A 12,532-nucleotide genomic window follows, 5' to 3' on the forward strand; every position below is an offset into this window, starting at 1 on the left:
ACCTGTCCTGCTGCACGTCTAATTTTCAAACATGGGGAGAGGGTGGGGTTAATGAAGGCTTTCGGTAGCCCTCAGAGGCATGGAACACCGGCCTTTACACACCTATGTGCTGAGTGGTGCTTCCAGATGTGGAGTGTTTGAAAAGGTGTTTGAAACTTGGGCCTGCAGATCCACACGCCCCACTTCACTGATTTGCGATAATAACACGTTAATTGCAGCCCCACCCGACTCAGCAGGGAGAAGGATTTGCTGTGTTAGCTTTATGCTGCGATGATCTCAGCACCGGGCGCAGCTCTCTGTTATGTGAGCGCTTCGCTCACGCACTGAGGGAGCTTATTTTAAAGACTATTTTACATGAAAATTCACATAATAAGGAAGCTAACACGGACTTAAGCTCATTCTTCCTCTTCCTCCCTTGCTTGAAAGGCCCTACATCCTGCAGGTGCTGCACCCCAGGAGTCTTGAGGGTCCTTAGCATGCTATCCCCTCTGTTCTATGTGAGGCGAGGTTGGGACATGCAGCATCTTGGTGCCATTAATGTTCTCTCTTTTGACAGGACTCCGAATCACTGGACAGGTGCATACAGAGTACCTTATCAGTGCTCTACCCTCCGTTTGAGGCCACAGCAGCCACAGTTCTGTGCCAGGTTTTTGACGTGGTGGAGAAGACATACCGCGGGGATGGATTGCGCTACCTCATAGATTTCCTGATTCCAGCAAAGCACATCTTGCAGTGCATTCAGCAGGATGCCTGTGTAAGTATCACTGTCTCCCAGAGGCTTGTCAGGAGACTTTTCTTGTAGCATTAGTCCATAAAAGTGCCGGCAAAAAGTATCATTAATGTATTTATTTATAGTTTATAGTAGGTGGACAGGCAGATAGACAAGAAGTGGTTGAGGATTAGTTATTGAAACCTGCATTCCAGAAATCAGAAGCGGGCTGGTGCCTTTGTGTAGAGCGTAAACAGAGACCCCGACTGAAGGGAGTTTTAGCTGAGTCTCCTTCTGAACTTTTACTGAGGTACACCTGACTGGAATATGGTAGTTCCTATGCCCTAGCGTCTCCTCAGTGATACGTAGTAGGAGGCCAGATTCTGCTGCTGGCAGGAGAACACTCTGGATGAAACACTGCCAGTCGGTGTTTTGCCCAGAACTCCCACTCCTTGTTGCTGGTTGCTGGAATGTTCCCAGACTCAGTAGCCTCGAGGAGTCACATTACATTGCTGCTACTATGATGCTGAGATTAGCATTTTCCAGCATTGCCAGTGCTCAGCATTACACAATCATGAGTCAGGCTCGCCAAAGTCATTAGATTGGCTTAAAAATTGTGTGATTTAAAAAAAAAAATACACAGGGTTTTGTTGTTTGTTTGTTTGTTTTTTTTGGTCTTCTGGATTCTGAGCCTTTAGGGTGCACCTGGGTCACATTTTCATGGTTTTCACCTCAGCCAGGAGGGCTCGAAACTTCTTATTGAAAGCTGAGATTCTTGATCACTTGCCTCCAGGAGTTGGGGATTTAAGAAAAACAACAAATATCATGAGAACTGTGGCTTTTATGTGTTTTATGGGTTGCAAATGTTGGCAACACTGTAAAATGTTTGGCCTGCTTGTGAGTGGCCTCCAGCTGGTGTGTGTGCAACCTTGCACATGTACTTTGCACTACCGCACTTGTGTGTGATCTATTTGTCAGTGCATGAAAATTGTGATTTACATATGAAAATGCACCCGGGCTGCAGTCTGTCACCTGGATGTGCAGGTGTTCATGCTTGAATGTATATATGCAGGTGTGCACATCTGACATTGTACACACAGAGGTGCAGGCCAGGTTGCAGTCTGTAACAGAGTGTACAGGCTCTTTGAGATTTATGGGGAGCCCTCCCCGTTCAGTAATACCCTGTTCTAGATTTGCCCATAAAGATCCTGTGAAACAGGAGATGTGGTCCCTGGGGGGTAGGCAGGGGTTGTGGGGAAGCACTTTGGGTTTATAAAGAAGCTCCTTCTTCAGACCTTTAGGGCCCAAGGCTGGGGCAGGTGGGCCGCAGTTCCCCTCCCAGTCAGAGGGGATCAGCTGATTCTTGGTGATGCCAGCCAGTCATTCTTTGAGAACAAGGCCTGCTGGGATATGTAGTCCATCTGGTCATCATATTCAGACCCTAGGGTCTGGCAGAGCATGCTGGGAAATAAGGGGTGGTTGTGAGGGTTTCCCAGGGCGAGCGTGGGGCCTTGTGGCAGCCCCCTGGGACTTGCTGCTGTGCAGTGCCTGTGGGGCAGCCCCCCTGAACAAATGCCTGGCATTGCCACCTTGGCAAGTCCACGGCGAAGGAAGGGTCTTCGGCCCCTGCTGCAGGCAGCTTCTTCCCTCCAACTGGCTGCCTTCCCACCTCCCGCCTCCTGGGGGAGAACAGCCCCTCCGGGCTGCTGGCGCTCCCGGCCCTCAGTGGCCAAGGAGAGGTGGGTAGGCAAGCGGGAGGGCTGAGAGGAGACGGGGAGAAGCAGAGCAAGTCGCACAGCTCCGGGGCCGGCTCTTTGCCCTCCTCCCCCGGCCCTCCCACGGAGCGTGGGTCGGTGCTTTCCTCTTCCTCCCGCCTCCTCTCTGTGCTGCACCCTGGGAAGCGGCAGAAGAGGAGCCCTGCTGGAGCTCCCTGTCATCCGGCCCGGGCGTGGTGAGTGCCGGAGGCGCCGCCTGCACCAGGCAGAATCTCCACAGCTGCAGGAGGAGCAGGGGTGGCGCTGTCAGCCAGGGGCCCATTGCCTGGCTGGGGCTGGGGGTGCATAACGAATGGGGGTCGGTGTGCAGGGGACACAGGCACATCATGCTGTATACAAGAGTTGGCCTGTATAAGTAGGGGCACAGCGAGCAGATCGAGGGACGTGATCGTCCCCCTCTATTCGACATTGGTGAGGCCTCATCTGGAGTACTGTGTCCAGTTTTGGGCCCCACACTACAAGAAGGATGTGGATAAATTGGAGAGAGTCCAGCGAAGGGCAACAAAAATGATTAGGGGTCTGGAACACATGACTTATGAGGAGAGGCTGAGGGAGCTGGGATTGTTTAGTATGCAGAAGAGAAGAATGAGGGGGGATTTGATAGCTGCTTTCAACTACCTGAGAGGTAGTTCCAGAGAGGATGGTTCTAGACTATTCTCAGTGGTGGAAGAGGACAGGACAAGGAGTAATGGTCTCAAGTTGCAGTGGGGGAGGTTTAGGTTGGATATTAGGAAAAACTTTTTCACTAGGAGGGTGGTGAAACACTGGAATGTGTTGCCTAAGGAGGTGGTGGAATCTCCTTCCTTAGAAGTTTTTAAGGTAAGGCTTGACAAAGCCCTGGCTGGGATGATTTAATTGGGGATGGGTCCTGCTTTTGAGCAGGGGGTTGGACTAGATGACTTCCTGAGGTCCCTTCCAACCCTGATATTCTATGATTCTATGGCCAAAGCAGTTATCACACACGTGGCGGGGGGGATTCAAATATCAGGAGACAGACCAAAAATCCATGATTAATTCCCAGCTCAGAACCACTCCTGGCAACTGGAGGGTATTTTCCCAGAGCCTGTGGGTAGGTGGCTGACTACTGCTCCTCCCGCTAGAAGCCCTGCTGTGCTCCCTCCATCAACTTTCCTTGTACCTGCACCTCCTTCAGCCAGCCAGGTGCAGTGGCCTCCTACCATGGGCCAAGATCTTTTGGCCTCCATCTCCCAAGTGTAGACCCTCAAATAGTGGCAGATAAGCAGTGTCCTTTACCTGGTGCAATATTCCAGCTGGGTTTAACCCCGGTTCCTGAAATGATGCCCCTTTGCCCATACTTGTCAGAATTGAGTCATTCTCCTAGTGTAACTGCGTTAGAGACACTCCAAAAGCTCTGTTTAAAAAAACAGAGAACTTACATTCTACAGAAGAAAACAGAAACCTTAAGCCGGACCCATATTGACCACTTCAGCATTGCTTTGCTAGCACAGGCTTGAATGTTCTTCATTCAGATCCCTCTGTAAAACACATCTCACTCATGAATCCTTTCGGTGATAGCCCACAAAGAATATAGAGAAGAGAAGCCTATAGCAAAGGGAAAAAGGCAGCTTGTAGTCTCAACCTGCACGCTGGTATCCTGTGTACTGAGGTCTACGTCTAGTGCAGATTGTGAGCACGTGAAGGCAGGCAAACATCACCAATGCTTGCACAGCCTATGTCTCATTCTAGGCAGGCGTCTGGCCACTTGCACTAGTGAGTAAAAGACTCTGCCTGCAGCCTTTGAAAACTGTTCATGTTAGTGCAGTAAATCATCTGCAAATTTGCAACAAGTAAGCAGTTGTCTGGGTGCATTGGCTTAGGTACATACATTGTCTTGGTTGCTAGTGAAGTTCAGAATGTTTGGAATTCCTTTCTCATTCAGTTCCCTCTACCCCAGTAAGTCACAGCTCAGAGAGAGGTGGGGTCTTCTGGCTTGAGCATTGCTCTAGGACAGTGGTTCCCAAACTAGGGGTGCTACTTGTTCAGGGAAAGCCCCTGGTGGGCCGGGCTGGTTTGTTTACCTGCCGTATCCGCAGGTTCAGCCGATCGCAGCTCCCACGTCCCTCGGCCCGCGCCACTTCCTGCAGTTCCCATTGGCCAAGAACGGCAAATTGTGGCCAGTGGGAGCTGCGATCGGCCGAACCTGTGGACGCAGCAGGTAAATAAACCGGCCCGGCCCACCAGAGGCTTTCCCTGAACAAGCAGCACCCCTAGTTTGGGAACCACTGCTCTAGGATGTGGGAATCCTTCTGTGTTCTAAATCCAGCTTCTCTGTGCCCTTCGCCAGGTCACTTCACATCTCTGTGCCTCATGTCCCCCATCTTTAAAACAGGGATAATAATGAGGCACGAGGCCACCTTGCAATGTGTTGATTCATTTTGCTTAACAATCTGTTCTGCCTTGTATGTAGTTGTGACACTCTGACCTTTCCCAGACCTGAAGAAGAGCTCTGTGTAGCTCTGTGTAGCTTGAAAGCTGGACTAAAAGATATGACCTCCCCCACCTTGTCTCTCATATCCTAGGATCAAAACACAGTACAGCAACACTGCAAACTGTAATAGGGAGCCAGTCATTTTTTTCTGTCACAAAGACTGTGGTGACCTCTTTCTATCACTGGTGCTGAAATGCTTTTCTCCTCCCTACAGGTTCAGTACTGTGGATTGCTGTTCCACCATGAAGGCTGGCCTCTCTGTGTCCATGAGAAGATTATAGTCCAGCTGGCCTCCATAGACTGGCGAGCCTTAAAGCCCGGTGACTTCTACCTGCAGGTGGTGCCCTACCTAAAGAAGTCGCCACGAATAGTACTGAAATGTTTGGCAAATGACAAACATAATGTAGAGGAAGTTGTGGTCCCAGAGGTCTCCTACACCTCTGTTTTTTCTGTGGAATGGTTGGAGTCCATCAATGGAGAGCGGATGGGTACAGCGCTGGAAAATTGTTTACTAGCCTCTGATGATAAAATATTCCGGGTTCCTTGGGATAAAGTTGTCAATCCTGAATTTATTGATAAACCAAAAATAATTGAAAATAATATCACAGCTCTCAAAATGGCTGAAGAATCTTCAAATTTGTGCTTCCCAATGGAGCATCCCAAATGCGACTCACCTGCTCCTGGGCCTCAAGCTTCGCAGGAGCAAGAAGTGATGCAGGACAATTTGGTCATTAGCAGGACGACTCAGGAATCAGCTGACACCGTTGTCAATGGTGTGTGTCCTGTGCCCCTGGAGGATTCTGAAAGTGACCCTGAAGGAGAGTACGTAGAGCTGACGGAAGTTTCACTGCCGAGATTTGGGCCACAAGTAGGCTCCTTAACCCAATCGATAGCCTTAAATTCTAGAACTCAACCCAGACCCAGAGTGAATGTCTCGAAAGACAAACACAGGCTTACTGTCCTTCGGGACAGTAGCACATGCTCAAAAAACTTGGTTTGTTCAGCACTTATACAAAAGCAGCACAGTCAGAAGGACACATCAAGGACCCCTTATTCAGGGGCTCATGAAAATGTAATTCATTTGGAAAACAACAAAATGATGCGACATGGTGAATTGTTACCAAAAAGTCAGCTGGAATCAAATGATCCTGGCAGTGTAGGGAATTCAGACTGTAACTTTCACACAGCTGCATCTCCAGCCAGCAGTGCGGAGAGTTCATCCTCCGTGGGGCAAGGGGCACACAGTGAGCACACGATAGACTGGAGATATGCAATGTGCAGTTACAATGATGTTTGTGCTGGAGACAGTGCTGAATGCAAGGAACAATTAATAGAGACTCCTGGAAAAACAGAAGCTGAAAGCGATGTCCGTGGGGCAGAAACTGGCAAAGAAACCACAGAGCTGAGCCCAGAAGCCCTTCCATTTAATGCTGCTGCTAGGGACGGAATGCAAAATCAATTGAGAGCCCATGAGGACAGTGACAGCGCCAGGGTGTATTTTTCTCCTGTTTCGGTCATAGGACATTCCACACCACACTGCAGACTTGAGGAAGACTCTGGCATTCAGATTACATCTGAATCCTCACGTCTGACAGAACAATGCTTCCGTTCATCAGTGGATGTGCCAGATAGAATTGTAGAACACAATCATTGCAGTAATCCGCTAGTAGAACTTAGTCCTCTGTTAAGTCAGCCTGCAAAGTTGAAGCGAGGACAAGCAGACCAGTTAGGAGAGTTAGGCAGTGGAGTTAGTGTTGAGGAAGTCTGCAAAGAGACTGATGAACAAACATTCACTGGGAACGAGAAGCAGAATAGCCATCCATACTCCTCTGCTGTTGACAGGGGGATGGATGGATACTTGTCACAGGACAAAGGACAGGAGGTCATGGGCTGTACACAACAGAAAGGAGAAGAAACTAAACTACTCCAAACCTCTGGGCTAATAGAGATCAGACAGACAGCAAAACAGTTAGACAACAATGGCACAATGGTAGATGTACATATAGAGAGCTCCTACCAAATTGGAACCAAAAGGGATAGAGAGAAATGTGAGGAGAAACAAAGCTGTGTGGAAATCCAGTGTCACAAAAGTGTAGTGAACTCTGTGCCATTGCAAACCCCAAGGGAAGGGGTTGGCCTGGAATTTGTGGCGGGACAGGATTTGCAAGGGGGTCCGGAGAACAAACAAGGTGCTCCTGAACAAGAGGGGTCATGCAGAAGGACCAACCCAAAGGCTGGGAATGAGTCAGCAGCCTTGGAAACTCTAGACATGCTGAAACCCAAAGCAAAGAAACTGGCAGCCGCACTGCCATCTTCTCCACCTACTGATGGGGATAATGCTAAGAGGCCAATGCAGTTGGCTGAATGGAACAGCAATACAAAACCCACCCCTTCCAAGCAGGAAGCAGCTTCTCAGGATTCACCTTCTAAAGGTAAGCATCTATCCTCTGTATTTGAGACACACACGCATACAGAGAGAAGGGCCCAGACAGCCTACCCCTGACAGTCAGCTGCCTCCTGGAGAAAAGAATTTGGCAAATGTTAAACACTATTTAAACACTAATTATATTTGTGCATTTAGATGAGCCTATGGCTGAGAGAGGATTCTGGAAGTATTTACCTTTTCACTATGAATGTATACTGGCAGGAGAGGCATTATTCTCACCCAGAATCACTATGGCCTGGGGTTGTCATCCTACATTCAAGTGGACATAGTGTGGGTATTTTGTCCAACACAACATTGCCAACCTTTAAAGCCTTTCCGTTGACCAGGTAATCCCCACATCCCATGGTAATGTGCACTTAATAAATATGCACAATCGAAATATGTAATCATCATAGAAGATTAGGGTTGGAAGAGTCCTCAGGAGGTCATCTAGTCCAACCCCCCGCTCAAAGCAGGACCAACCCCACTAAATCATCCCATCATAATAGAATGTATATTGTTCTGACCCTTTCATAATTGAAGGCCAAATCTGGGAGGTTACCTGGGGCAGAAGGCTACAGCAGAAAAAGACCACAGGAAAACAGATAGGCTTTTTAATGTGACCTGAACACCAGATTTGGATTCTGGTTAAGCAGTGTAGAAAGAAAATCCTAGTATTGAGGACCCCCACTGAAAACGCCCTCTCTCCAACTCACTTATGATTAAACTAGCAGGCTATTAGCCTGAGTGGCCTGGCTCATCGCAACGTTTCAGGTGGGGAAACGAAGGCACAGTGAGGTTAAGTGGCTTGACCCAAGTCACACAGTGTTTCAGTGGCTGAGCTGGGATCAGATCCCAGATCACCTGACTCCCCGGCTTGTGCATTAATGAAATCACCCATCCTTCCCACAGAGGAAGTTGGACATGCAGTTAAAATTTCAGGCTCCTGCACAAGGTTATTCGCGTGTAGCGTCTATTCAGACAGAGTGTAATACTAGAGTCATAGTGTCTTGAGAGTTAGCAGAGCTACAAACCTAGCCGTGCAGTTCAGATCTTCCAAAACATTGTATGGGCGCAGGACACTCCAGTGAGCAGGGCTGGCTCCAGCGTTTTGGCCGCCCCAAGTGGCAAAAAAAAACAAAACAAAAACCCTTTGCCGCCGAACACAGAGGTGGAGTGAAGGTGCGGCCGCGGAATTGCTGCCGGCGACTGAAGAAGAGTTGTGTCCCTGCCGCCCAGCGCGAAACGCGCTCTGACGGAGCGGCCGCTGAATTCCTGCCACCGCCGCGGGCGGATTGCCGCCCCAGAGCCCGACGTCCTGCCGCCCCTTTACATTGGCCGCCCCAGGCACCTGCTTGGTTCGCTGATGCCTGGAGCCGGCCCTGGCAGTGAGACATCTCTAAGTCAAGGAAAAATTAGCAGGGGCTGGAAGAGTAGAATGAGAGGACAGTTGAAAGGCTATGGGAAACAGACCATGAAACTGCATTAGCTAGAGCTTGCCTGACCTTACCTGACCAAATCTAGAGAGACAGATCTTGTGGGGTCTCGGCAGACAGATGGGAACTTCCATACAGTGCCTGTACTGTAGATACAAAATCCCCACCTTCCTTTTGTTGCACTGCAGCCATAACTGAGCTGTGGGTTCTGATTACAAGCATAGTTGTTGTTACCTGACTGTCACATGTGCAAAAGTTGCAGTATTGTCCGGGCCTACTTATATCCCTGTAATTGGGCTAACATCATATTCTGTGTCTTTTGGACTGGCCATGTCTATATTGCGATTGGGAGGGTTGATTGCAGCATGTGTAGACGTAGCTAGATCAAAGGTAGCTTGAGTAACGATAGCAGTGAAGCCATGGCAGCGGGGTGGATGCCAGGGGCCTAGCCCTGCCCTCTTAGGACCCTGGGTATGTACTTGCACAGCTGCTGCCCATGCTGTCCCAGCTTCACTGCTATTGTTACCTGAGCTAGCTAGATACTGGTGCTGCAGTCACACCTCCTGATTGCGGTGTAGACATACCCACAGTTAGACCGTGTCTACAGAAAAGCATCAGGACCCACTGGGATGTAACTGGGTTTCCTGGCAGTTATAGATGTAGAGAAGATTGGGTGTTTGTGAAAGTGACGTATTGAGAGCTGGAGAAACCAACTTGCTCTACCTGTTGTTCTGGTACATTGTACATTCTGGTACAGGTGAGTTCCCCCTGGCAGTGCCACCCAACTAATGAACATCAGTCCGGACCAGACACATCCACACAAAGAATAGGATTCCACTTCCATGCCCAGCATGTAGGCTTTTCAATGGTGGATGCTAGTACTTAACAACTGTGATGTCCCCTTAGAATGAGACACTCTCCACATGGGCTACAAAGCAGCCATTGGATGGTAACTGGTTTTAGTCATTGCTGTCCTGTGCCAGATTTTGCCTGATTACCCAGAGGTGAAAGCCACATGGCTGGAAGTCAGAAAACCTGGGCATTCAGGGTTTTGCCACACACTTTTTAAATGACCCCAGTGTCTCTTTGCCTCAGTGCTTCAATGTTCCTATCTGAGGAGTCCAAAAATAACTGATTCCAGTTGAGGTTATGAGATAATGAAAGTGAGAGATGCTGGCTGCTCTCCAGTTCATGTGCAATGTCTAATCACTGCAGTAGTGGAACTTAGTGACATAATACTTGGGGGAAAGCAAAGGGCCTTTCTGTTTCAAAAATACACTAGGGTTTTAAAGGACATGCCAGTGGTGATATTGCAGAACTAGGTGAGTCCCGCCTGGATGTTGCTATTCTGAGCTGTGGCCAGTGGCCCTTCAGTTGAAAGGTCTTATGTTAAAAATATTTTGAGTAAAGTATGAGTTAAGGGTTCAGGAAAACCAAAATGTTGTTTCAAAGCTGAGAGTACGTGGCTTTTAAAAATAGCCATAGTATTTCCTTACCAGTGTCACTACAATAAATTCATAGAATCATAGAATATCAGGGTTGGAAGGGACCTCAGGAGGTCATCTAGTCCAACCCCCTGCTCAAAGCAGGACCAATCCCAACTAAATCATCCCAGCCAGGGCTTTGTCAAGCCTGACCTTAAAAATATCTAAGGAAGGAGATTCCACCACCTCCCTAGGTAACACATTCCAGTGTTTCACCACCCTCCTAGTGAAAAAGGTTTTCCTAATATCCAATTTAGACCTCCCCCACTGCAACTTGAGACCATTACTCCTTGTTCTGTCATCAGCTACCACTGAGAACAGTCTAGATCCATCCTCTTTGGAACCCCCTTTCAGGTAGTTGAACGCAGCTATCAAATCCCCCCTCATTCTTCTCTTCTGCATACTAAACAATCACAGTTCCCTCAGCTTCTCCTCATAAGTCATGTGTTCCAGTCCCCTAATCATTTTTGTTGCCCTCCCCTGGACTCTTTCCAGTTTTTCCACATCCTTCTTGTAGTGTGGGGCCCAAAACTGGACACAGTACTCCAGATGAGGCCTCACCAATGTCGAATAGAGTGGAACGATCACGCTCCTCGATCTGCTGGCAATGCCCCTACATATACATCCCCTTACTGAATGAGGGAGGCAACCTAGTGATAGAGGATGTGGAAAAAGCTAATGTACTCAATGCTTTTTTTGCCTCTGTTTTCACTAACAAGGTCAGCTCCCAGACTGCTGCGCTGGGCATCACAAAATGCAGAAGAGATGGCCAGCCCTCTGTGGAGATAGAGGTGGTTAGGGACTATTTAGAAAAGCTGGACGTGCACAAGTCCATGGGGCCGGACGAGTTGCATCCGAGAGTGATGAAGGAATTGGCGGCTGTGGTTGCAGAGCCACTGGCCATTATCTTTGAAAACTCGTGGCGAACCGGGGAAGTCCCGGATGACTGGAAAAAGGCTAATGTAGTGCCAATCTTTAAAAAAGGGAAGAAGGAAGATCCTGGGAACTACAGGCCAGTCAGCCTCACCTCAGTCCCTGGAAAAATCATGGAGCAGGTCCTCAAAGAATCAATCCTGAAGCACTTGCATGAGAGGAAAGTGATCAGGAACAGCCAGCATGGATTCACCAAGGGAAGGTCATGCCTGACTAATCTAATCGCCTTTTATGATGAGATTACTGGTTCTGTGGATGAAGGGAAAGCAGTGGATGTATTGTTTCTTGACTTTAGCAAAGCTTTTGACACGGTCTCCCATAGTATTCTTGTCAGCAAGTTAAGGAAGTATGGGCTGGATGAATGCACTATAAGGTGGGTAGAAAGCTGGCTAGATTGTCGGGCTCAACGGGTAGTGATCAATGGCTCCATGTCTAGCTGGCAGCCGGTATCAAGTGGAGTGCCACAAGGATCGGTCCTCGGGCCAGTTTTGTTCAAGATCTTCATAAATGATCTGGAGGATGGTGTGGATTGCACCCTCAGCAAGTTTGCAGATGACACTAAACTGGGAGGAGAGGTAGAATTGCTGGACGGTAGGGATAGGATACAGAGGGACCTAGACAAATTAGAGGATTGGGCCAAAAGAAATCTGATGAGGTTCAACAAGGACAAGTGCAGAGTCCTGCACTTAGGACGGAAGAATCCCATGCACCGCTACAGACTAGGGACCGAATGGCTAGGCAGCAGTTCTGCAGAAAAGGACCTAGGGGTTAAAGTGGACGAGAAGCTGGATATGAGTCAACAGTGTGCCCTTGTTGCCAAGAAGGCCAATGGCATTTCATAGAATCATAGAATCATAGAATATCAGGGTTGGAAGGGACCCCAGAAGGTCATCTAGTCCAACCCCCTGCTCAAAGCAGGACCAATTCCCAGTTAAATCATCCCAGCCAGGGCTTTGTCAAGCCTGACCTTAAAAACCTCTAAGGAAGGAGATTCTACCACCTCCCTAGGTAACTCATTCCAGTGTTTCACCACCCTCTTAGTGAAAAAGTTTTTCCTAATATCCAATCTAAACCTCCCCCACTGCAACTTGAGACCATTACTCCTCGTTCTGTCATCTGCTACCATTGAGAACAGTCTAGAGCCATCCTCTTTGGAACCCCCTTTCAGGTAGTTGAAAGCAGCTATCAAATCCCCCCTCATTCTTCTCTTCTGCAGGCTAAACAATCCCAGCTCCCTCAGCCTCTCCTCATAAGTCATGTGTTCCAGTCCCCTAATCATTTTTGTTGCCCTTCGCTGGACTCTCTTCAATTTATCCACATC

The 12,532-nt window shown here is 48.6% G+C and overlaps 1 protein-coding gene across 5 annotated transcripts in view; it reads left to right on the forward strand.

Annotated features, from left to right (window-relative positions):
* The window catches only part of PLEKHG4 (pleckstrin homology and RhoGEF domain containing G4), a 171,011-nt gene that overhangs the window by 22,041 nt on the left and 136,438 nt on the right, over positions 1 to 12,532 (forward strand). For all 5 annotated transcript variants that reach the window (XM_073307290.1, XM_073307293.1, XM_073307294.1 and 2 more), the window contains exons 2-3: positions 557 to 754; positions 5,148 to 7,365. In XM_073307290.1, the coding sequence (XP_073163391.1) occupies positions 557 to 754; positions 5,148 to 7,365 (2,416 nt within the window). The remainder of the gene's footprint in view (positions 1 to 556; positions 755 to 5,147; positions 7,366 to 12,532) is intronic.

Source organism: Lepidochelys kempii, chromosome 12 (genome assembly GCF_965140265.1).
Source record: "Lepidochelys kempii isolate rLepKem1 chromosome 12, rLepKem1.hap2, whole genome shotgun sequence".
Lineage (NCBI taxonomy): Eukaryota > Metazoa > Chordata > Testudines > Cheloniidae > Lepidochelys > Lepidochelys kempii.